Source organism: Hyla sarda, chromosome 4, assembly GCF_029499605.1.
Source record: "Hyla sarda isolate aHylSar1 chromosome 4, aHylSar1.hap1, whole genome shotgun sequence".
NCBI lineage: Eukaryota > Metazoa > Chordata > Amphibia > Anura > Hylidae > Hyla > Hyla sarda.
In genome coordinates, this window is record NC_079192.1 from 178,800,031 (window position 1) to 178,827,162 (window position 27,132).

Here is a 27,132-nt window from a genome sequence, read left to right on the forward strand (position 1 = left end):
CTCTGTGTTTCCCCCGTGAAAACATGAAACCTCCCGTGATGAATTATGTCCTGTGTGTACAGAGCAGGGGGGGGGAGGAGCTGTAGACGTCCTCATTCTCCCCCTGCACTGTCGTCTTGTATTATGCAGAGCTGCGCTCTCCATCCTCCGGGGGTATGTGAAAAAATCAAACCCATGTCTCGCTCCTCCCCTCTGTAGCTTCGGCAAACTTGCTCCTCCCCCCTCTAGCGGTCCGATTTTTTCACCTCACACCGCCACGGATCACGCTGGTAATGAGCAGACTACTATTGTAGCCACGCCCCTCTCCTATAGCTTGTTGCTTCTTTTAATTGCATATGCATTAGCTCAGCCACAGCACTATAATGACATTTGACCACGTGATCTCTTCATGCCGCTCACGTGATCGTTTTCCTCCTATCTCCACCCTTCTGATCATTGGCTTCCTGTCTGTTTCTCCCATGTGCAGCTGTTGTATTCATCTATGAGTATCTTCCTATCGGGTAGGTTCTAATCGTCACCCACTGTTACATATGAGCACTAAAACAAGTCATAATGATACAGAGCATGTTATATCCTATCTGTGAGTTATAATGATACAGAGAGAGCATGTTATATAGTCCTGTCAGCAGGTTATAATGATGCAGAACATGTTATATCCTATCTGTGAGTTATAATGATACAGGTCATGTTATATAGTCCTATATGTGAGTTATAATGATACAGAGAGAGCATGTTATATAGTCCTATGTGTGAGTTATAAAGATGCAGAGCATGTTATATAGTCCTGTCAGCAGGTTATAATGATGCAGAGCATGTTATATAGTCCTATATGTGAGTTATAATGATGCAGAGCATGTTATATAGTCCTATCAGCAGGTTATAATGATGCAGAGCATGTTATATAGTCCTGTCAGCAGGTTATAATGATGCAGAGCATGTTATATAGTCCTATTAGCAGGTTATAATGATGCAGAGCATGTTATATAGTCCTATCAGCAGGTTATAATGATGCAGAGCATGTTATATAGTCCTATATGTGAGTTATAATGATGCAGAGCATGTTATATAGTCCTATCAGCAGGTTATAATGATACAGAGAGAGCATGTTATATAGTCCTATGTGTGAGTTATAAAGATGCAGAGCATGTTATATAGTCCTGTCAGCAGGTTATAATGATGCAGAGCATGTTATATAGTCCTATATGTGAGTTATAATGATGCAGAGCATGTTATATAGTCCTATCAGCAGGTTATAATGATGCAGAGCATGTTATATAGTCCTATCAGCAGGTTATAATGATGCAGAGCATGTTATATAGTCCTATCAGCAGGTTATAATGATGCAGAGCATGTTATATAGTCCTATTAGCAGGTTATAATGATGCAGAGCATGTTATATAGTCCTATATGTGAGTTATAATGATGCAGAGCATGTTATATAGTCCTATCAGCAGGTTATAATGATGCAGAGCATGTTATATAGTCCTATATGTGAGTTATAATGATGCAGAGCATGTTATATAGTCCTATCAGCAGGTTATAATGATGCAGAACATGTTATATAGTCCTGTCAGCAGGTTATAATGATGCAGAGCATGTTATATAGTCCTATCAGCAGGTTATAATGATGCAGAACACGTTATATAGTCCTATCAGCAGGAAGATATACCCATTTATATTACTATATGGACATATCTTCACCAAAAATAAAATTGTCAGGGAGGAGTGAAGCACTGGTGCTGGGTGTGGCGAGGGTTAAGAGGTGTGGTATAGCTTTTCTTATTTTAGCCCTAAGCACTAGGGGTGCATTCCCACCTGGCATATTTTGCTGCATATTTGCTGCTGCGTATTCTCCTACCCATTGACGCAGCAGTAAATACTCACGGTGGGAGCGTACCCTAGAAGAGTCTTTGTCATCACTGCCTCAGTGGAATATGCTGGAAGTGAAGCGGATGAGAGTTTAAGTCACAGCCACAAACAGCAAAAAATGACTAGTGGTCTGATAAATCTGGAAGCTGTTCTACAGATGGAAATGTCCATGCCATTGCAGAAGGAATTCATGACTGACTTTCAGTGACAAGAATGTCTAAAACAATCCTGCCATATATGAGCATGACCTTCATTACAATGATTTATTTATACACTTGTTTTTGTCATTTTATGTTTTTTTTTTCTACTTAAGAAATTCCTATGGGAAAAATACTTAAAAAAAGCATACATTTAGCTTTTTGATTAAACACCATTGTCTCAAAAAGACACCTCTAAAACATTATGTATGGAAATTCTGTGGATGCAGACACCCTCATATTTTATTATTGACCTTCCACTAAGGCCCCTTTCACACTACAAAATTACTCCGTTTACCGTATTTCTCTAAACCTCACCCCCCCCCCCTCCTCCAGGCTGCAGCTCTTTAAATGAATGAAATGTGGGCCACCGGCGCTTTAAATTAATGACTTGCGGGCCGCCGGGGCTTCAAATGAATGAGATGCGGCGCTGGAAACGATTAAAGGAAAACTGTCAGATATTTTCACCCACACTATCACCAAGATAGTGCGGGAGAAGATATTAGACAGTTTTCCTTTAAGTTGCGAGTCGGAAGCTGTCACCTCCCCCTGCAAGCGCTAAAAGATAGGCTTTTAGCACTTGCACGGGGAGGTGACAGCTTGCCGGCGGCCCGCAAGTCATTCATTTAAAGTGCCGGCGGCCCGCAAGTCATTCATTTAAATCGCGGCCCGCATTTCATTAATTTAAAGGGCCGCGGCCGGCAAGTCTTTCATATAAAGCGCCGGCGGCCGCAAACTCGTTCATTTAAAGCGCCGCCGCAACTCATCTGCAGGTGACCGGTATGGGAAAAATTCATATCGTGCAGGGAAAAAAATTTCGGTATGAACCGTTATACCGCCCAGCACTACTATAATGGGATTTTCAAACGGCTGTTAGTGATTTTGTAACTGCCGTTTTACAGCTGGTTTTCAGACGGAACTTCGTATGGATCTTTAAAACTGAGTCATTTTATATTGTGAAAGAAGCCTACTATCTGTGTACTCCTGTATAATGGAACATACCCATAGGCACAAACATAATGTTCTGTGCATATTCTTGACAAATGTACATCTAAATGTGGAATTCCTATCGCCCGACGCCCGGGACATGCAGTTTGGGGCGTCGGGCAGGTAAATTTTACCAGCCCTTAGCCCGGCTTCGGGCAAGCAGGGCCGGTGTGAGGTGAAAAATTCAAATCCGTGAAAAAATCTGACTGCCCCTCCCCTTCGCTCTCCGAAGTTTACCGAAGCCACAGCTGGGAGGAGCGAAGGCAAAGCCATGGGTTTGATTTTTTTCACCGCACGTCTGCAGGAGATAACACACCGGAACTGACAAGGGCTGTGGCTGTGGAAACTTGCATCCTCCGAAGCAGAGCAGGGGAGATGAGAAGCTGTCTCTCCCCTGCTCTGCGCCTTCTTTCTCCCCGTACAGACCTGCGTCCTCTGCCTTCGCTCCCCCCAGCTCTAGCTTCGGAGAGCTGAGGGGAGGAGTGGTCGCAAGTCTCACACCTCCGCAAATAACTAGCATGCGGCGCTCAGCAGTCTGTATGGAGCAGGCTGCCGACTCCTGCCCGCTCCATACTCTGCAGCCCCCGGCTGTTCTCAGTAGCCGTGGGCCGCCGCTAATATCCAGCATGCGGCGATCGCTGTGGCTGGCTATTAACCCTTTTAGATCGCCAGCGGCGTCTAAAGCAACATGTGAATTCTCCATGGTGGGCTAGTGGGGTGGATCGCCCACCCCCTGCAGCGTGATCGCAGGGGGGCGATCCACTATAGAGGTAGTCGTAGGGCTTACCTCTGTTCCCTGGTGTCCCGTGGCTCTGTCATTGATAGAGCCTTGCTGGACTAGGCTCTATCAATGGATCACAGAGCACACAGATCAATTGAGTTCAATAGAACTCTATTAATCTGCATGAGGAATCTAATGATTCCTCCTAGAAGTCTAATAAAGTGTAAAAAAATAAAAATTAAAAAATTAAAAAGTAAAAAAAAAACACATTAACCCTTTCATTTCATGTTAAACGTTCAAATCACCCCCTTTTCCTATATAAAAACATGCAAACATAATGAAAATAAACATATTTGGTATCTCTGCGTGCGTAATTGTACGACCTATTAAAATATAACATTATGTATCCCATACGATAAATGTAAAAAAAAAATACCAAACCTCAGAATTGCAATTTTTATAATATCCCAGAAAAAAAGTAAAAAAGTCAGATCAATACCAAAATGGTACCGATCTAAAAAACAGATTATGGCGCAAAAAATGAGCCCTCATACAGCTACAGGGGTCAAAAAATGGCAATTAAAAAAATTCTTAAGTTCTGAATTTTTTTTAAATTTGTAAAACATGACGTAAACTATAGAAATCTGGTATCACTGTTATCAGGCGGCCTAAAGTATGAAACTAAAATGTTATCTCAACCACCAGGTAAATGGCGCAGAAAAGAAAAAACACCAAATCTGCAAAATTATCTTTTACTATTTCAATTTCACTTCACCTAATATATATTGGATCTGAGAATGTTATTGAAAAATTAAAAGGTATCATTATAGTAGGTAGTTATGGCTATTATAGGGCGAGGAGGAAAAAATGAGTGCGTAAAAGCAAAAATTGGCCCAGACAAGTGGATCGTCATGAAGGACAAGTAGATTTTGCTCCATTTTAGTCCCGTGGACAAGTAGAATTTATAAAATTTCCACACCAATGTTAGATACACTCATATTAAAGGGGTATTCTGGCCTTAGATATGTTATCCCTTAGTCAAAGGATAGGGGATAAAATGTCTGAACGCAGGGGGCCCATCCTGTAGAGGGTGCTGGTCCCGAGACAGAGACTTGATGTCACGCCAGGCCCTCTTCATTCATGTCATGTCCCATAGACATTAATAAATGGGACGTGGTGCGATGTCACAAGGGGGCATGATATCACGTTACCGTCTCAGGAGCTCCACAGAGATCGTAGGGGTTCTAGCAGCAGGACCCCTGCGATCAGATATCTTATCCCCTATCCTTTGGATAGCGGATAAGATGTCTAAGGCCGATGTAATGAAGCCTGTTAGGCTATGTTCACATGAATAATGTTAAAATCCGTTACGGTATGTCTGTTATTGACACATAACAGAGGTCACTCATAGTGGATCCGAAACTGATGTTAACAGAAATAAAATGGGAAATGATGTTTTTAAAACTTGCATATGAAGTAATGGTCCATTAACAGACATTAAATTACTTTATCCGTTATGGCACCCGTCAAAAATAAAGCAAATTCAGCGCAACAGACAATAGCAGAGTACAGTGGAGATAAAATAAAGCCCATCGACATAAATGCCATCTCTGTTACAGAAGTGAGCAACGGAGATAAAGAAAAAACCTGTGGAAACCCAGCTTAAGCGCTGGACCTTCATTGTCGCCATTATACAATAGAAGTTAATGCTAGATGACTGTTGTGTGTTTGCACAATACTATACTTGTATATATTTTACTATACGTATGTGTGTGTGTGTGTGTATATATATATATATATATATATATATATATATATATATAATATAATATAATTTTTTTATTTTTTTTTATTCTATATTTGTATCCCTCACTTCTTATTTAAAACAAAAATAGCATTAACAATTTTAGCTGATTCATTTAAAAACTAAAATCCACACATCTACAATGTTGAGGTTTGCGCCTGTTAAGTATGGGCTTTGCTCTGATAGCTTGATGTGTTTCTTCCAGCAGGCTGGTTCCAACAATGCCACTTGTTGTGATGTGTGGATTCCCTTGCAGCGGAAAGAGTCGTAGAGCATTAGAGCTGAAGGAACACTTGGAGCAGAAAGGAAAAAAAGTTTATATTGCTGGAGACCATGAACTGGGAGTAGATAGGAATTCTGTGTATACAGGTGAGTCGGGTTCATAAAGGGGTTGTCTGGGGATACAAAGGTTTTCCTAAAAGGGGTAGGGTTGACTTAAAAAAATAAATAAATAAAAAAAGTTACCTTGCCCTCCCCTAGACTTGTCGACATGAAGAAAATGCAGTGACTCACCTCAGCCAGTGACATCCCAGAAAAAACATGTATAGATTTGTGCAGATGTATGTGCTTCACATTTCTGCAGCTAGGTTCTTAGGTGTTTCTAAAGTTGCATGATAGTGTTTGCTGTAGCAATAAAAAAAATACAGACCAGTAAACGAAGCATGGGGTAGATTTATCAAAACCTGTGCAGAGGAAGAATGCTTAGCAACCAATCAGATCGCTCCTTTCATTTTACAGAGGCGTTTAACCCCTTAACGATGCAGGACGTAAATGTACGTCCTGGTGAGCTGGTACTTAACGCACCAGGACTTACATTTACGTCCTATACATAACCACGAACATCGGAGCGATGCTCGGGTCCTGCGCGGCAGGTCCCGGCTGCTGATAGCAGCCAGGGACCCGCCGGTAATGGCCGACATCCGCGATCGCGCGAATGTCCGCTATTAACCCCTCAGATGCCGTGATCAATACAGAGCATGGCATCTGCAGCGCTGCAGTCACTAAAATGGGTGATCGGATCACCCGCAGCGCTGCTGTGGCGATCCGATCATACAGAACGGCAGACAGAGGTCCCCTCCGCTGCCTTCCACGGGTCTTGTGCTCTGGTCTGAGATCAAGCAGACCAGAGCAGAAGATGACCGATAATACTGATCAGTGCTATGTCCTATGCATAGCACTGAACAGTATTAGTGTGTAAAAATAAAAGTAAAAAAAATGTGAAAAACCCCTCCCCTAATAAAAAGGTAAATTGTCCCATTTTCCCTATTTCACCCCCAAAAAGTAAAAAAAAAAAAATATATATTTTTAGACATACTTGGTATCGCCACGTGCATAAATATCTGATCTATTAAAATATAATGTTAATGGTACCATACAGTGATCGGTGTTAACGTAAAAATAAAGGCCAAAATTGCAGCTTTTTTTATAACCTTTTATTCCTAAAAAAGTGTATTACAAGTATGGATGTCCCGATACCGATACTAATATCTGTATCGGGGCCGATACCCGGTATTTGCATGGTATCGGGGACTCGTCTAATGTCCCCGATACCAAAGCCGATACCTGGTGCAGTGCTCCGCTGCTTCTCTGATCCGCATCATGCTGCTGCCCTGTTCTGCCATTCCGATTACTGCTGCTGCTCTGTTCTGCCGTCTGCATCCTGTGGTCTTATGGAGGAGCATGTGACACCCACGTCACTCCACGTCCTCCCCTGCGCCCAGCGTAACGCTACGGAGGAAGCAGAGTGACCTGTGTGTCACATGCTCCTTCATAAGACCACAGGATGCAGACGGCAGAACGGAGCAGCAGCAGTAAAGGGAAAGGCAGAACGGGACAGCGGAGCGGCTACAACGGGGGGGTCCTTCTGGCTACAACGGGGGGGTCCTTCTGGCTACAACGGGGGGGTCCTTCTGGCTACAACGGGGGGGTCCTTCTGGCTACAACGGGGGGGTCCTTCTGGCTACAACGGGGGGGTCCTTCTGGCTACAACGGGGGGGTCCTTCTGGCTACAACGGGGGGGTCCTTCTGGCTACAACGGGGGGGTCCTTCTGGCTACAACGGGGGGGGGTCCTTCTGGCTACAACGGGGGGGTGTCCTTCTGGCTACAACGGGGGGGGGTCCTTCTGGCTACAACGGGGGGGGGTCCTTCTGGCTACAACGGGGGGGGTCCTTCTGGCTACAACGGGGGGGGGGGGTCCTTCTGGCTACAACGGGGGGGGGGGGGTCCTTCTGGCTACGACGGGGGGGGTCCTTCTGGCTACGACGGGGGGGGTCCTTCTGGCTACGACGGGGGGGGTCCTTCTGGCTACGACGAGGGGGGGTCCTTCTGGCTACGACGGGGGGGGGTCCTTCTGGCTACGACGGGGGGGGGGGGGGTCCTTCTGGCTACGACGGGGGGGTCCTTCTGGCTACGACGGGGGGGGGGGGGTCCTTCTGGCTACGACGGGGGGGGGTCCTTCTGGCTACGACGGGGGGGGGGGGGGGGTCCTTCTGGCTACGACGGGGGGGGGGGGGGGTCCTTCTGGCTACGACGGGGGGGGGGGGGGGGGTCCTTCTGGCTACGACGGGGGGGGGGGTCCTTCTGGCTACGACGGGGGGGGGTCCTTCTGGCTACGACGGGGGGGGGGGTCCTTCTGGCTACGACGGGGGGGGGGGTCCTTCTGGCTACGACGGGGGGGGGGGGTCCTTCTGGCTACGACGGGGGGGGGGGGTCCTTCTGGCTACGACGGGGGGGGGGGTCCTTCTGGCTACGACGGGGGGGGGGGGTCCTTCTGGCTACGACGGGGGGGGGGGGGTCCTTCTGGCTACGACGGGGGGGGGGTCCTTCTGGCTACGACGGGGGGGGGGGGTCCTGGAGGGCTGATACAAATGTCTGCAGGGGGGGGGGCTGCTGTCTACAGGGTGGGCTGCTGTCTAATGTCTTCAACTATCTATACTACTTACGAGGGGATACTACCTACTATTAAAGACAATCTTACAGCAGAGTCACCTGCACTAACTTGAATTTATAGGTAGATGGTGCAGGTCACCCGGTTTCTACCGCTGCTCACCATGTGATCATTGGTCTCACCCTCAATGCAAATTCCCTGTTCTGTCCAATGGAGAAGAGAGAAATCTTGGCTCATACTACAGCAGCCGCCTCCATTGTACACAATAAAGACCCACATATCAGCACGGTAAACAGGGCCAGAAACCGGGTCACCCTGGTATCAGATTCCCTTTATAATATAAGTACTCGTACTTGGTATTGGCGAGTACTAGAATTAAAGGACAAGTCTCACAGTAAACAATTGTTCAGCTTTTAGTGCAGAAGGTAAAGTTATATAGGTTTGTAAATCACTTCCATTACCAATGCTGCTTAGAAACCAGCTTTATCTGCATTCTTCTGTCTGACAGGAAATTCAGCTGTTCCAGGTTTTCATGACTTTCGACCCCCTATTCAGGCTGTTATCAGCAGCATCCAGGGGCCGTGACGTGACAATTACCCAGAAAACCCCTGTGCTGCAGAGAGCTCCCTGAGCTCGGGCTTAGCCCCTCCCATCTGATGAATATTCACACTGTCCTCCCTCTGTTCTGCAGTGATTGGCTGAGCAGCACTGCCTATATGCCGGCTGATTCAGATCATAGTTCTCTCCCCTCTCCTTGCTAATGTTTTTACACTGATAACGGAGGAGAGGGGGGAGGGGAGGGAGCTGCCAGCTTAGACCTGTCACACTGAGAATGGAGGGGAGGGAGAGTAGAATTGTCACACTGAGCACTGGGGAGAGAGGAGTGCAGTGCAGAGAAGGGGGGAGGTGATTGTGCCACTGTAAAGCTGTTTCATTGAGAGGAGGAGGGGGAGGGAGTGATTTTACAGTGTAAAACTGCAGCTTCAACTCCAGGGTCCCTCTCTCTGAGCACTGAGATTACATTTTGTTTCCTCGTGGCCACCCTGCTGTATAGGGCTATGATTGGAGCTCAGTGTTATGTGGGAGTGGCTAACATAAGTTAGGGGAGGTAACAAGTTCTCTGCTCAGGCAGCTGAGAGCAGGAAATGTGAGCAGTGCATGCAGGGAAATGTAGTCTTTGAGATAACAGGCAGAGCCACCATAACCAGGAAGTAACTGCAATTTATGAGCTGAATAGCTGGTGAATGGGGGGCGGAAAAAAAATCACAAACATGTCAGAGAGGTGGTAGGTGAATATACTATGGAATGGCTAGGTATTTTTTTTTTTTCTTTGCTGCATGGGATATCTTCTTTAAAGTATCGGTACTCGGTCTTAAAAAAATGGTATCGGGAGATCCCTATATACGGTAAGCAAATATGGTATCAATAAAAAGTACAGATCACGGTGCAAAAAATGTGCCCTCATACCGCCGGTACGGAAAAATGAGAAAGTTATAGGTCTTCAAAATAGGGGGATTTTAAAAGTACTAATTTGGTTAAAAAGTTTACAATTTTTTTTAAGCACAACAGTAATAGAAAAGTATGTTATCACAAGTATCATTTTAATCGTATTGGCCCAAAGAATAAAGAACACATGTCATTTTTACCGTTAATTGTACGGTGTGAAAAGGACACCTTCCAAAATTAGCAAAATTGCGGTTTTCTTTTTAATTTCCCCACACAAATAGTATTTCTTTGGTTGCGCCATACATTTTATGGTAAAGTTAGTGATGGCATTACAACGGACAACTGGTTGCTCAAAAAACAAGAACTCATACTAGTCTGTGGATGAAAATAATATATAGTTATGATTTTTTTAAGGCGAGGAGGAAAAACCGAAAATGTTAAAATAAAATTGTCAGAGTTGGCTCAAGGCTCAAATGGGCTGAGTCCTTAAGGGGTTAAAATAATAAAAGGTGAAGCAATTTGGTTGCTATATGCACATACATACATTAGGTTACATCATTTCATGTGCTCCATTCACATAAAGGTAAAGAACCCATTATTTGCCAATATATTTCTTCTGTTGAACTCTGTATATAGGTTTGGAATTAGTTTTCTTTGTGGTATTGTCTTCATGCTTTATTTGCTGGAGGCGGGATTATGTGCTAGTTCCACTCCCCAATGGTAGATCTACCATAGATATATTTTTGGAATAGAGCTGTCAAGTCAATTCAGGTTCACTGCTCTGCGCATTGGTTCATGGTGCTGACTGTGATGTCACCAGGGGCACAGATATGACAGATGAGTCAGGTTCCTTAGCTCTGCAGCACAATGAAGATCTGGGGACCATATCTAAAAACCTGGTGGCGATATCAGAGCGAACACCAAAACACTTACACAAGCACAATAAAATATAAATGATAAGAATATTAGAAGTCACTGAGGATTTCTGTGACCATGAAAGCATAATGCCTAAAGCTGGGAGCAGATCATGGAGCTCCATGATGACTTCTAATGTTCTTTATCATTTATAGTATGAGGTACATTATTCCGTATGACAATTTTTTTTCCTTGGCTGCAAAAGAAATCTTTTTGAGCACTAAAATAGAGCTTTGTCTCCAACAGAACTTTGCCGCATCGGAGACATAGGACTGTACAGTACACCAGATCTGCGATCTTGTCAGCCCATCCTGTACAGTTGCCAAGGGAACCTGCCAGGTACCTTAACCCCTTAAAGGGGTTCTCCGGTGCTTATACATCTTATCCCCTATCCTTTGGGTAGGGGATAAGATGTATTAGCATCGGAGAACCCCTTTAAGGACGCAGGGTTTCTTCCTGATCATCAAGTTTGCACCTATAGACCCATATGAGGGCTTATTTTTTGCGCCACCAATTGTACTTTATAATCAATCATTTCTCCACAAAATTTACGGCGAAACCAGAAAAAAAATATTTGTGGGGCAAAATTGAAAAAAAGACAAAACGCCATGTTGTAACTTTTGGGGGCTTCCAATTCTATGCAGTAAAATTTGCACCATATCTTTATTCTGTAAGGTCCATACAGTTACAAGGATGCCTAATTTATTTAGGTTTTATTTTATTTTACTACTTTAAAAAAATTATAACTACATGCACCAAAATTAGTATGTGTAAAATTGTCGTCTTCTGACCCCCTATAACTTTTTTTTATTTTTCCGCTTACGGGGATATATGAGGCCTAATTTCTTGCGCCATGATCTGAAGTTTTTATCTGTACCGTTTTCGTTTTGATTGGACTTTTTGATCGCCTTTTATACATTTTTTTTTTTTTTTTTAGGGTATACAAAGTGACCAATAATACGCAATTTTGGACTTTGGAATTTTTTTTTACGTGTATTCCATTAAAGGGGTATTCCAGGCACAACCTCTTTTTTTATATATATCAACTGGCTCCGGAAAGTTAAACAGATTTGTAAATTACTTCTATTAAAAAATCTTAAACCTTCCAATAGTTATTAGCTTCTGAAGTTTTCTGTCTAAGTGATGATGTCACGTCCCGGGAGCTGTGCATGATGGGAAAATATCCCCATAGGAACTGCACAGCTCCCGGGACGCGAGTCATCAGAGAGCAGTTAGACAGAAAACAACAACTCTACTTCAGAAGCTAATAACTATTGGAAGGATTAAGATTTTTTTAATAGAAGTAATTTACAATACCTTGTTTGCAGACACTGATCAATGCAATGCTATGGCTTTACATTGATCAGTGTTATTGGTTCTCTGCTGCTCCAGCCTGCATCTCAGGCACAGAGCAGCAGAGTGACGATTGGATGGTGGGAGACAAGTTAAGAAGCCTCTCGTTGTCCACTCAGCTGTTCGGGATGCCGCGATTTCACGAACAGCTCACTCAGCTAACCGGCAACGATTTTCTCCCATTTTAGATGCTGCGGTCAACTTTGATCGCAGCATCTATAGGGTTAATACCGGTCATCAGCCTGATCGGCGATGTCTGGTATTAGCTGCGGGTCCTGGCTGCTGATAGCAACCGGGAACCGGGTATGAAGCGTGCTCAGCTCCTGAGCGTGCTTCACATAACGGGAGCTGGCCACAAGCGTAAGTTTACGTTCGCGGTCGTTAAAGGAAATCTGTCATCAGAATCACCCGCACTAAACCTGTTACACAGGCTTGTAGTGCGGGTGATTCTGATTAAAACGCTTCTTACCTGGTTAAAAATGGTTCAGCGGTTCTTCAGATATCTATATTTTTAGTTTTGTTATTCCCTGGCTTGGGACTCAGTGGGAGGTGTTATCATCTGGGACTCGGCCACACGTCATTCTAGCTGGGCGGAGCTGCCGCCCGGCTCATGAATATTCATGAACTTATCCTCGTGGTCTAACTCCTTTTTCTAGGTCTGGTGGGGAGGGCCGCGCATGTGCCGCGTTCCGTACACCCGGAAGTGGTGTTCTCCCCCCGGCTTCACTCGAGCTGCGGCCCTATACAAGTAAGAAGACGGGCTGCATGAGTGAAAAGCCAGGGGTGGGAGGAAGGGAGGGACGGAGGGTGTTTTTATTCACAAACTTAAGGAACAAGCTTTTCACTTATGCAGCCCGTCTTCTAACTTGTATTGGGCCACAGCTCGAGTGAAGCCGGGGGGAGAACGCCGCTTCCGGGTGTACGGAACGCGGCGCATGCGTGGCCCTCCCCACCAGACCTAGAAAAAGGAGTTAGACCACGAGGATAAGTTCATGAATATTCATGAGCCGGGCGGCCGCTCCGCCCAGCTAGAATGACGTATAGCCGAGTCCCAGATGATAAGACCTCCCACTGAGTCCCAAGCCAGGGAATAACAGAAAACTAAAAATATAGATATCTTAAGAAGCGCTGAACCATTTTTAACCAGGTAAGAAGCGTTTTAATCAGGATCACCCGCACTACAAGCCTGTGTAACAGGTTTAGTGCGGGTGATTCTGATGACAGATTTCCTTTAAGGGGTTAAGTGTTATCTGCCCTCCACAGTAGCTTTTTAGACAAAGGGTACAGTGCCCAAATAGAAGCTTCTTCGGATTTGTTAAAAAAAAAAAAAAAAAATTAATAGCCTGGAGGCAGAGCCATAGCTTGTATAGTCATACTGTCCCAGCTTTTCCTTCTTGACTGACTCTGAGTGCCAGGAAATTCATGCAAAACCCAGCACTCAGACTCAATCATGCAGGAGAGGGTGGGATGAGAGTGGGGGCAGCATGAGTACTCTCCCATAGAGCTGCATTGAGGGGGCGTGTCGGCCGTCACTTTCTGCAGTGGCCGACACGCCCTAGTAAGGAGAAGTGTAAGGGCCCTATATGGAAAATAGGGGATTCATATTTGTATCTCGGAGTACTCCTTTAATCCCGAGTTCAGCGCATGCAGTGCTTTGTCTAAAGCTAGAGGTAGTACCAGCCCTCCTGTAGGTAGTAGCAGCCACCCTGTAGATAGTATTAACCCCCGTGAGTAGTAGAAGTCCCTTGTGGACAGTAGATAACAGCAGTCCCCTGTAGATAGTAGTAGCTCCCCTGAAGATATTGTTACCCCTCCCTGTATATTTGTGTGTATGTATGTAAGTATATAGCGTTGTATATGCAGCTTTTAAGTTGGTTTTCTTTTAGCTATTAGATAATTAACAACTTCTGAAGTGGAGAACATTTACAGAAGCAAATCTAACATAAGAGACTAGCTTCTTTTTTTGGATACAGTATACCCTACTGTACCAGTGCAGAGTCCTTACTGTATCAGTGAGAGCGAGCAGTTGGGTAAATGTAGTTGCTAGGAGACCTGGTGAGTGTGAAATGTTGTTAATGCAGGTGAAAAGCATGAAAACCCGTGTTACTGACTGCTGTCTGTACAAGTAGTATTGGCTGTTCCCAGGACATGTTCATTGTGTATACAGTGGGGCAAAAAAGTATTTAGTCAGCCACCCATTGTGCAAGTTCTCCCACTTAAAAAGATGAGAGAGGCCTGTAATGTTCATCATAGGTATACCTCAACTATGAGAGACAGAGAAAAAAAAATCTTTAAAATCACATTGTCTGATTTTTAAAGAATTTATTAGCAAATTATGGTGGAAAATAAGTATTTGGTCACCTACAAACAAGCAAGATTTCTGGCTCTCACAGACCTGTAACTTCTTTAAAAGTCTCCGCTGTTCTCCACTCCTTAAGTCTCGTTCACACAGCTTTCTGCCTCCATTAATAAATGCCCATTCTGCAATCCGTTTGTCTATCACCCGTTTGCTTCTTGTTCCGTTATTTTTGATGGGAGAAAAGACGTCAGTATTTTTTTTCTCCTATTAAAAATAACCGAATAGAAACAGATATTATAAATTTAACATTGAAGTCTATGGCAAACAGATGAATCTATAATAATATCTGTTTTTGAATCGTTATTACTTCTGAGCATGAGCAGAGGTGACATCAGCAGACTCCTGCAGTGCTGATGGACTACTACTACTCCCATCATGGAACAGACTTATTCCCATGATGGGAGTAGTAGTTCCACCAGCTGCGGGAGTCTGGGGAGGCTACATTAGTGTTTGTACTACTACCCTCTTCATGGAACAGAGTCTGTTCCATGTTGGGGGTAGTAGTACAGGGGCTGAGGGACTGATCGCAATTGGTCTCACTTTGGAGACCTGATGCGATCAGCAGCTATGAAGCAGGCAGCATGGGGGGGGGGGGGGGGATAAGGACACCGGAGGGAATAAGGATATGTACACTGGGGCCAATAAATTATTATAAATATGCATGGGGTTATAAATTTGGGGGTCACAGTAGTAGTTTAAAAACCCCGCCGGGAGCCCTGAATGGCTCCTCGGTGGCGGCCATTCAGGGCTCCCTGTGGGGGATTTCAAAATGAAAGTTTACACAGTATATACATCGCAGGGGAGCGAAGCATGCTGCCCACTCCCCAGCTTTATAACTGCTGATCGCATCAGTTCTCAGAAGTGAGACCCGGTGCTATCAATCCCACATCCCCTCTACTACTACCCCCAACAAGGAAAAGACTCTCTTCCATAATGGAGGTAGTAGTACAAACAATATTGAAGCCTGCCCAGCCGCCTGCAGATCCCGCAGCCAGGGAACTACTACTCCCATCATGAAAAGGAGTCTGTTCTATGATGGGAGTAGTAGTAGTCCCAGCTGCGGGAGTCTGCAGGCGGCTGATACTAATGAATGTAAAACTGATTCAAACGGATGCCACTAAGTGGCATCTCTTTGCATCAGTTTGCATCCATTACTAGAATGGTCTGTTTAGGAGGCAATAACGTAGAAAATATGAACGTGGGACAATGGCCGTGTAAACGTAGCCTTACCCATATTAATGGCACCTGTTTGAACTTATCAGCATAAAAGACACCTGTCCACAACCTCAGTCACACTCCAAACTCCACTATGGCCAAGACCAAAGAGCTGTCGAAGGACACCAGAAACAAAATTGTAGACCTGCACCAGGCTGGGAAGACTGAATCTGCAATAGGCAAGCATCTTGGTGCGAAGAAATCAACTGTGGGAGCAATTATTAGAAAATGGAAGACATACAAGACCACTGATAATCTCCCTCGATCTGGGGCTCCACGCAAGATCTCAGCCCGTGGTGTTAAAATGATCACAAGAACGGTGAGCAAAAATCCCAGAACCACACGAGGGGGAACTAGTGAATGACCTGCAGAGAGCTGGGACCAAAGTAACACACTATGCCGCCAGGGACTCAAATCATGCAGTACCAGACGTGTCCCCCCGCTTAAGCCAGTACATGTCCGGGCCCATCTGAAGTTTGCTAGAGAGCATTTGGGTGATCCAGAAGAGTATATGGTCAGATGAAACCAAAGTAGAACTTTTTGGTAAAAACTCAACTCATCTGCGCCAGAATTTGCGCCAGAATCTGGCGCACAACCCGACAAAATCAAAATCACTCAGAGTGAAAAAACAAAAGGGGCGTTTTTCCCGACAAAAGGGGCGTGTTCCCGACAAAAAGAGAAAAAACTCTCCGAGTGTGAAGAAAACTCACAGGAAAGCCTGTGAGTTTTGCTTCACAGAAAACAGTCTGCTCAGAGCTGTCGGTAAATTCCTCAAAACGGAGTAAATCCTGCTACCCGCAGCATGGAACAGGGTCTGTTCCATGTTGGGGGGGGGGGGGGGGTAGTAGTAGAGGAGCTGAGGGATTGATCGCACCGGGTCTCACTTCTGAGACCCGATCCGATCAGATGTTACTAAGCAGGGGAGCGGGCGGCATGTTCCGATCTCCTGCAATGTACAGTAAACTTTCATTTTTAAATTCCCCACCAAGAGCCCTGAATAGCCGGGACAGAGGAGCCAATCAGGGCGCCTGGCAGAGGTTTTAATATAGAAGCGCTGTGGTGGGCAAAGATGTATAGAATCGCTGGGGGGGTACATATCTGGCCCCTCCAGCGTTTCTATATATCTTTCCCCCTGCTGCGCTATATCAAACTTAGTGCCCGCTGTGCTTGAATAAATGTACTGCCCCCCCCCCCCCAGCGCTATTATATATCTATACTGACCCCCGCTGCACATATCCTGACCCCCACTGCGCATATATATATATATATATATATATATACACACACACATATATATATACTGACCCCCCCCCCCCAGCTGCGCATATTAATATTCATATTTTCTCCCTCCCCTGGTTGCCAATGAATGAAAACTCTATTAGCGGGGGAGCGGAAGGCTGCTGCTCGCTCACGCTGCTAAGAGTTTGTCATTCATAGCGGACAGCAGCTGCATATCATGCTGTGGGGGTCAGACATATGGATATATGTCTGACCCTCACATCATACATATACAAATGCCGGCTCACCGCTATGAATGACGTAAGCTATTAGGAGCATCAGCGCGAGCCTCCCTGCACTGCTTTACTTGTCATTTCTAGCGGTGAGCCGGCATTTGTATATGAAAACGTTTGACCCTTTATGGATTTTTTTCTCATAATGTCTCTCATAGTTGAGGTATACCTATAATGAAAATTACAGGCGCCTCTCATCTTTTTAAGAGGGAGAACTTGTGGCTGACTAAAAACTTGTTTTCCCCACTGTAGGTGGTGTAAATATACTTCATATAAAAATAATGGAAAGCTTCCATTAAATCTAGACAATGACATTAGACAGAAAACCTTTGTATCTTAAAAAAATAAAATAAAAAAATAGTGGTAGGTAGTTCACATTGTCAGAACATTTGTTGTGTTTGATGCCGTTACTGTGCTGAGCTGTGCGTGAGTAACCATGCGATGCATATTTAACCCTTTCCCAACTAATGACATAGAGATATGGCCGTAAATGTTGGCACCCCTGAAATTTTTCAAGAAAATGAAGTATTTCTCACAGAAAAGGATTGCAGGAACACATGTTTTGCTATACACATGTTTATTTCCTTTGTGTGTATTGGAACTAAACCAAAAAAGGGAGGAAAAAAGGCAAATTGGATATAATGTCACACCAAACTCCAAAAATGGTCTGGACAGAATTCTTGGCATCCTTTCAAAATTGTGGGAAAAATCCAGCAGGACAATGACCCCAAACATATGTCAAAAAGCACCCAGAAATGGATGGCAACAAAGCGCTGGAGAGTTCTGAAGTGGCCAGCAATGAGTCCAGATCTAAATCCCATTGAACACTTGTGGAGAGATTTTAAAATTGCTGTTGGGAAAAGGCGCCCTTCCAATAAGAGAGACCTGGAGCAGTTTGCAAAGGAAGGGTGGTCCAACATTCCGGCTGAGAGGTGTAAGAAGCTTATTGATGGTTATAGGAAGCGACTGATTTCAGTTATTTTTTCCAAAAGGTGTGCAACCAAATATTAAGTCAAGGGTGCCAATAATTTTGTCCAGCCCATTTTTGGAGTTTGGTGTGACATTGCGTCCAATTTGCATTTTTTCCTTCCTTTTTTTGGTTTAGTTCCAATACACACAAAGGGAATAAACATGTGTATAGCAAAACATGTGTTACTGCAATCCTTTTCTGTGAGAAATACTTCATTTTCTCGAAAAATATCAGGGGTGCCAACATTTATGGCCATGACTGTATACAGTCATGGGTTGGGTGGGCGGACAGGACGGGGGCCCGCAGGTATTGGTATTGCCGCATGTGTGATGGTCCGAACTATTAAATTATGTTTCTGATCCTGTGAACGGCGTAAATGCAAAGAAATTCCGAACCCCAAAATTGCTGATTTTTTTATTACATTACATCCCAAAGAAATGTGATAAAAACTGATCAAAAAGCCAGAACTACACAAAAGTGGTACCGTTAAAAACTACAGCAAACCCTAACACAGCTCCATAGTGGAAAATAAAAAAAAGTTATAGGGGTGGGAAGTTTTACCGTATTTATCGGGGTATACCACGCACCGGCCTATAACATGCACACTCATTTTACCAAGGATATTTTGGTAAAAGTTTTTTACCTAAATATCCTTGGTAAAATGAGGGTGCGTGTGTGTGCATGTGTATACCCCGATACACTGTTTCTGACCCCGCAGAAGCCCCCAGGAAAGGCAGGGGGAGAGAGGCCGTCGCTTCCCGCTTCTCTCCCCCTGCCTTTCCTGGGGTCTGGAGCCCTGCTGCCACCGCCGCTTCTCTCCCCCTCGCTATTGGCTCTGCTGCCCCATTGCTTCCCCCATCCCTGGTTTTATAATTACCTGTTGCCGGCGTCGGGTCCGTGCTGCTTCTGGCTCCGGTGTGGCGTCTCCTGTGTCGTTGCTATGCGCTGCGAGGCGCAATGACGAGTGACGTCTTCAACGTGACGCAACTCGTCATTACGCCTCGCAGCACATAGCAACGACGCAGAAGACGCCACACCGGAGCCAGAAGCAGCACGGACCTGATCCCGGCAACAAGTAATTATAAAACCGGGGATGGGGGAGGCAATGGGGCAGCGGCGCCGATAGCCAGGGGGAGAGAAGCGGCGGCAGCAGGGCTCTAGACCACAGGAAAGGCAGGGGGAGAGAAGCGGGCAGCGACGGCAGGTCTCTGGACCTGCAAAAGCCGCTGCAGTTCATTGATTTAAAGCGCCCGCTTTAAGTAATTGAACTGCAGCACCTTATCGACTTATAACACGCAGATAGACTTTAGGCTAAAAATGTTAGCCTAAAAAAATGTGTTATACGCCGATAAATACGGTATTTTTTATTTTTCAATGTTTACATTTTTTTTAACTATAAAACGAAACAAAAGTTATTCAAGTTTGGTATCATTGGAATTGTACTGACCTATAGAATAAAGATAGCATGTCAGATTTACCGTATATTGAACTCCCAAAAAATTGCCATACAAAATTGTGCAATTCCATATTTTTTTTTTTGCCCTACATATAATTTTTATCTGACTTTGTTATACACTTTTTTTTTTTTATCATACAATGTATCAGTGCTCCCGACTCGTGCCCGCTCCGTACTCTGCAGCCCCCAGCTGTTCTCGCTAATAGCCAGCATGTGGCAATCGCCGCGGCTGTCTATTCACCCTTTAGATTGCAGCTGTCAAAGCTGACAGTGACATCTAAAGGGACATGTGAATTCTCCCTGGTGGGCTAGAGGGGTGGATCATGTTATTAAATTTTTTTTTTTTTTTTTTTTAAGACACACATTAACCCCTTCCATGTTAAAAGTTCAAATCACCCCCTTTTCCTATATAAAAACATGTAAACATAATAATAATAATAATAATAAAAAACATATTTATTATCGCTGCGTGCGTAATTGTAAGAACTATTAAAATATAACATTATGTATCCCATTTGGTAAATGACGTAAATGTAAAAAAAAATTCCAAACCACAGAATTGCAATTTTTATAATATCCCAGAAAGTATTTAAAAAGCGATTTTTTTTTTTTTTTTTTTTTTTTTTTTTTTTTTTTTTTAAAGTCAGATCAATACCAAAATGGTACCGATACAAAAAACAGATTATGACACAAAAAATAGCCCTCATACAGCCTGGTATGCGAAAAAAATAAAAAAAAAAGTTACAGGGGTCAAAAAATGGCAATTAAAAAAAGTTCAGTATTTTTTTTTTTTATTAGTAAAACATAATGGAAACTATAGAAATCTGGTATTGCTGTAATCAGGCAGCCTAAAGTATCAAAATTACATGTTAGCTCAACCACAAGGTAAATGGCGTAGAAACGAAAACCACCAAATTAGCTAAATTTTCTTTTACTATCTCAATTTCACTTCACCGAATATATATATATATATATATATATATATATATATATATATATATATATATATATATATATATATATTATATACATACATACATACATACATACATACATACATACATACATACATATACACACACACACATACACACACATGGACTTGACAATGGTGGTGTGAGACCACAGAAACGTAGTCCTTGTATCTATGGCATAAAGCTACAACTTTTTAACTGGATACGCTGGTGTGCTACAGTCACCTTCCTTTTCTTATCTACCATGTTGGACCCAGGACCGGGGCCCCTGTGACTGACCTGTACCCTGAACCTGCAGAATGTTATTGAAAAATGTAAAGGTATCATTATAGTAGGTAGTTATAGCTGTTATAGGGCGAGGAGGAAAAAATTAGAGTGTAAAAGCGAAAATTTTCCAGGATAAGTGGAACGTCATGAGGGACAAGTAGATTTTGCTCCATTTTAGTCCCGTGGACAAATAGTTTTTTATTAAATTTCCACACCCCTGCAGTGGAAAGGACAACTCACCACACAGAAAATAAGCCCTAATACAACTTTGTCAGTCAAAAATAAAAAAGTTATGGGTCTTAGAAGGTAAGGACGCAAAAAAATGTGAGCCAGAAAAAAAAATTAGCTGGGTCATGAAAGGGTTAAATAAAGCATGCTGCATTGATTTTAATGGGCGACGGGGAGCCCCACGAAAGAGTGACGCAACTTACTGTCCATGCACATATGCTCTAAAGGTCCCACTGAAATCATTGGGAGCTTCAGGGCTGTCCCCCATACTGACAGCAACTCAGAGAAAGCCGCTACACCTAGGTGCCGGTTTTCTCCGTGTGAACATAATTTAATTTTCTGTGCAATATTCCCTTTCACAGTTTAACAATTGTGATGCTAATATGATGTAAAAAGAATTAAATATTTGTATTACAGATTCACGAAAAGAAAAGGATCTACGTGGAGCTTTAAGGGCTGAAGTTGAAAGGTGAAGTTGAATATTAATAATAATAAAGGGAGTGTTCCTTAAAGGGGTACTCCAGTGGAAAACTTTTTTTTATTTTTTTTAAATCAACTGATGCCAGAAAGTTAAACAGATTTGTAAATTACCTCTATTACAAAATCTTAATCTTTCCAGTACTTATTAGCCACTGTATACTACAGAGGAAATTATTTTCTTTTTGGATTTCTTTTCTGTCTGACCACAGTTCTCTTTGCTGACACCCGTGTCCATGTCAGGAACTGTCCAGTGCAGGAGACAATCCCCATCGCAAACATATGCCACTCTGGACAGTTCCTGACATGGTCAGCAGAGAGCACTGTGGTCGTAACAGAAAAGAAATCCAAAAAGAAAAGAATTTCCTCTGTAGTATACAGCCGCTAATAGGTACTGGAAGGATTATGATTTTTTTTTTTTTTTTATAGAGGTAATTTACAAATCTGTTTAACCTTCTGGCATCAGTTCATTTAAAAAAAAAAAAAAAAAAGTTTCCACCGGAGTACCCCTTTAATAATTATTTCCATGGTTTTTCTCTATGTATTTTTGTTTTTTTTTACATATATTTAAAAGCGTTTAAATATAGATTATGTGTTTGTAAAAATGGATTCCTGTACATTATCTATCTGCCTTTTTTTCTATTTTATCTGGGCATTTAAGCAATATGAAAAATAAGTTCAAACTGGTGTCATGGCTTTCAGTTTTACAGGAGTGATGGATTTTAGCCCAAAATTTAGTGGAGCAATGGAGTGATCCACCGGCAGTCTTATTACACAGAGGTGTTAGATATGTTCCTGAAGTATCAGCCAGCAGCGTTTGGACGGATAGGGGATAAGTTGCAGATCGCGGGGGGTCCGACCGCTGGGGCCCCCTGCGATCTCCTGTACGGAGCCCCGACAGCCCGCGGGAAGGGGGCGTGTCGACCTCCGCACGAGGCGGCGGCCGACACGCCCCCTCAATACAACTCTATGGCAGAGCCGAAGCGCTGCCTTCGGCAATCTCCGGCTCTGCCATAGAGATGTATTGAGGGGGCGTGTCGGCCGCCGCCTCGTGCGGGGGTCGACACCCGCTATCTCGGCGGAGAGCCGGGGCCCCGTACAGAGAGATCGCAGGGGGCCCCAGCGGTCGGACCCCCCGCGATCTCAAACTTATCCCCTATCCTTAGGATAGGGGATAAGTTTTTCACCACTGGACTACCCCTTTAAGGACATGCGCTGTAAATGTACATAGTACCTCTTAGCGCACAGCACCATACATTTACGGCGTGGCTGTGATATGAGCGCAGGAGATGCACTCGCTTCATTCCTGGCGGGTTCCGGTGGCTATCAGAAGCTGCGGGCCTGCCGGTAATGGCGGACATTAGCGATCGCGCTGATACAGTTTTAGCTTAGTGTCCTAGGAGGCAAGTCATAAGTCTGGAGTTCTCTCTAGGCCTAGGCCTATTTTTTTTTATTTTTTTCACAGTTAGGGCCTGTTTTAGGTTCTTTTATCCTTTTTTATTTTCTGTTTTCAGGTGGGGGTTCAGGAGCATGGCGCTACTTGTTCCCCCATATGCAGCTCAGGGGCACGGGACATAATACAAATGCCCTATTAACCCCTTCCCGCCAATGGCCAGCACCCTGGGGTAAGCACCTTGGGTCCAGGTCCCCCTATTTTCCCTGCTCGTCTTGGACTGTAGCAGCATGACGTGATGCAGGTATCTATAAGACTGGCTGAAGACATCTTCAGGTGAGCATAGCGGGTACAGGGTAAGTATGACCCCCGCCCCCCTCCTCCTCCACCACTATCCTATGGAGCCCCTTATGTGAAAGGACACGACTTCTCTCCTTTTTATTCTGTCTAGGGTGGCCAGGGATAACTTCTGTGCTGGAGTTACATGATATTAGGATAACAGGCAGTTGCGGTGTTAGTCCTATTTTATGGCCTGTTTTACTTACTCTGTGCCGGGGCTTTGGGGATTGCGGGACAGTTCTGTCTCCCCTTTTCTCTCGCCCTGGCACTACTTATGTTCTATACACCGCAGCAGCTCTTGAAGCTGCGCTGCGTTCGCGTGGCCGGTGGGAGAGTTTAGTTTAGTTTTCGGGAGCCACGCGCAGCCGGCATCCCTGTCATATAGATGCCGGCCACTTCTGACTTGTGCGGCCGGCACCTTTCTTGTCTGCGGCAGTGTCGGAGCTTCTCTCCACATGTGGCGAAGCTCCGCCCACCGCTGCAGGTGCCCTATAATCTCCCAGCGAGCGTGCTCCTCTCTCTCTCAGATTCTGCAGCGGGATACAGACCTGGTGAGATTGCTCCAATTTTTTCTTTACTGTCTATTGGGCTACCAGCTATGTCCAAACCCAGACAGACAACCCCTCCCCCAGACCAACTACGGCACTGGTCACCTACTATACATGTGTGGGCTGTAAGTCAAAAATCCCTGGGAGTTCTACTGAATCCTCCTGTTCCACCTGCTCCTCCAAGCTGGTCTTGCCGACAGTTTCAGTAGCTTCTAATGTCCCGTTGGAATGCGTGGGGCCCGTCCCGCCTCCAGAGTGGGTATCTTCCCTTACTCAGTTGATCTCTGAATTGGCTAGGGTCTCCAAATCAGTGGCCTCCGCCTTGGTCTTCTCTGCGGGATTCGTGCTCCGTGTCCCCTGACCCTCTATTCCTCCATGCTTCCAAGTGCTCTAAGGTGGTTACCTCTGGCTCTTCACTAGAGCACAACCGGAGTGGCCCCTCTTCTCGCCGGTCTCGCTCTTCCTCTCCGGCTCACAGGCGGCATTCCCGCTCCATGGGCCCAAGAGGAGCAGCAGACGACGAATCAGATTATGCTTCGGATCATGAGGACTACTCATCAAAATCCGAAATGGTAGACAGTTTAGTGTCAGCCATCCAGGACACTATTAAGATGGAGGACCCCAGAACTTCGGATCCTGATCCAGTAGTCTCCTTTAGACGCTCTCGGCGTGCTCTCAAGGCTTTCAGCTCTCATGTGGAATTTGGCACCTTACTGGACGCTGCTTGGGAAAAACCCGGTAAGAAAGTTACAGGGAAAAAAGAGGGTTAAAGCCCAATTTCCCTTTCCTCAGGACTTGGTTTCCAAATGGACAGTGCCACCTACGGTGATCCGCCGGTCTCTCGCCTATCCAAGTCCACTACTCTGCCTCTGGCAGAAGCAGCGTCACTTAAGGATCCTGCAGACAAAAAAATTGAGAATTTGGCGAAGTCCACCTTTGAGGTGGCTGGGTCCTCATTGCTTCCCACCTTTGCTTCCGCCTGGGTGGCCAAGGCAGTGTCGAATTGGGCTTCACAGCTTCACCAGGTATCCTTTCTGGTGATACCAGGGAGCAACTGGCGGACATGGCACACCAGATCTCTCAGGCTGGTGATTTTCTCTGCTCAACAGCTTTGGAGTCCGCTCGCTGCGCGGCCCTTGTCTCGGCTAACTTCATTGCGATTTGCCACTCCATGTTGCTGAAGGCGTGGGATGCTGGTGCGGATTCGAAGAGGTTACTGACTGAGTTACTTTTCTCTGGTTCCCGGCTTTTTGGGAAACGACTGGACGAAATTATTTCCAAAGCTACGGGAGGTAAGAGTTCTCTGCTACCACAGAACAAGCCTCGTCGCTCTGCTGCCTGCCCCCCCCCCCCCCATCAGAAAGGGACTTCCTTTTGGTCCTTTTGGCCGTTTGCATCGGGTTGCCCATCCAAACAGGCGCACCCCCATCTCGGAAAGCACCCTCTTTCAAGACACGTCCTTCATGGAAGTCTTGCGTGTGAGACATCATTTCAGGGGGTTATTGCATTGAATTTACTTCCATTCCCAATCACTGTTTCTTCCGTTCCTGTCCTCCGCGGGCCCATTCATTGGCAGCGGCTTTTCAGACCGCCTTACGTTCACCACCTTACGTTCCACCAGAGGAGCGTTTTTCAAGGTTCTACTCGAACCTCTTTGTAGTTCCCAAGAAGGAGGGCTTGGTTTACCCCATTCTGGATCTCAAGGTACTCAATTGCCATCTACGTATCTGCCACTTTCGGATGGAGTCTCTCCGGTCCATGGTGGCTTCCATGGACCAGGGTCTATCTCTACATCCCTATCTTCCCGGCTCATCCGCGATTCCTTCAATTTGCTGTTCCGGCGGCCCATTTTCAGTTTGTGGCACTCCCTTTTGGTCTAGCCACGGCTCCCAGTATCTTCACCAAGGTCATGGTGGCAGTAATTGCCATCCTTCAGTACCGGGGGATCTCTGTTCTCCCCTGCCTGGACGACCTCTTAAACAAAGCCCCGTCCCGGTCCCAAAATCTGGAGAGTCTTCACATCACGCTTCACACCCGGTCCTCTTTCGGCTGGGTGATCAACTGGAAGAAGTCACATCTGTCACCCTTCCCAGTCCCTGATATTTCTGGGTCTCTCTCTGACACAGCAGCAGCCCGTGTCCGCCTTCCCTTAGACAAACTTCGCTCTCTACAGCTGGATGTCAGTCGCCTGCGATGACCCTCCCTGTTTCCAATTCGTTTCTGCATGGAGGTTTTGGGCCGGATGGTAGCTGCCATGGAGGCAGTCCCTTTCGCCTAGTTTCATTGTCGCCCCCTCCAACTGGCCATACTGGCCAGGTGGGGCAAGTCTCCGTTCTCCCTTTTTTTTGTTTGCCTAGTGTCAGCGCTTCCTAGCGGCAAGAGCATATACCCATGGTTCTGTGTCCCCCAATGGATCCTCCGAGAGAAATTTTGGGGTAAGCATAAAAAATCTATAACCTTTTTTCCCCATATTAATACATAAAAGCATAAAAAAAGATAAATAATAAACATATTTGGTATCGTTGCGTGCGTAAATGTCCGAACTATAAAAATATAATGATAATGATCCCCCTACGGTGAACAGGGTAAACGTAAATTTTTTTTAAATAAAAAGCAATCAAAAAGTCACATATACGCACATCTGGTATCAAAACAATCTACAGATCATGGCACAAAAAAATTAGCCCTCACAAATCCCTGAATACGGAAAAATAAGAAAGTTAGAGGTGGTCAAAATAGGGCAATTTTAAACATACTGATTTTGTAAAAAAAAAAAAAAAAAAGTTTGAGATTTTATAAAAGCAGCACAATAATAGGAAAGTATGTAACCATGGGTATAATTTTAATCGGATTGGCCCAGAAAATAAAGAAAACATGTTTGTTTTTTGTTTTTTACCGTAAGGTGTACAGCGTGAAAACGAAACCCCCCAAATTAGCAAAATTATGATTATCGATTAAATTTCCTTACACAATAAATATTTTTTGGGTTTACCATACATTTTAGGGTAAAATGAGTGATGTACAACTGGTCACACAAAAAACAAGCCCTCATATGGGTCTGTGAATGGCTATATAAAAGAGTTATGAATTTTAGAAGGCGAGGAGGAAAAAACAAAAAACGCAAAAATAAAATTGGCTGCGTCCTTAAGGTGATAATGGGCTAAGCCCTTAAAGGGGTACTTCGGTGGAAAACTTATTTTTCTTCATTTTTTTTA

The 27,132-nt window shown here is 44.7% G+C and overlaps 1 protein-coding gene across 3 annotated transcripts in view; it reads left to right on the top strand.

Annotated features, from left to right (window-relative positions):
• Positions 1 to 308: 308 nt before the first annotated feature.
• The window catches only part of KTI12 (KTI12 chromatin associated homolog), a 73,005-nt gene continuing 46,181 nt past the window's right edge, over positions 309 to 27,132 (top strand). Inside the window, exons 1-4 of one of the 3 annotated variants that reach the window (XM_056572931.1) lie at positions 309 to 500; positions 5,784 to 5,947; positions 11,074 to 11,166; positions 21,578 to 21,629. In XM_056572931.1, coding sequence (XP_056428906.1) covers positions 5,800 to 5,947; positions 11,074 to 11,166; positions 21,578 to 21,629 — 293 coding nt within the window. In that variant the 5' untranslated portion in view covers positions 309 to 500; positions 5,784 to 5,799. The remainder of the gene's footprint in view (positions 501 to 5,783; positions 5,948 to 11,073; positions 11,167 to 21,577; positions 21,630 to 27,132) is intronic. The other 2 variants (XM_056572930.1, XM_056572932.1) reach the window with 2 other exon arrangements.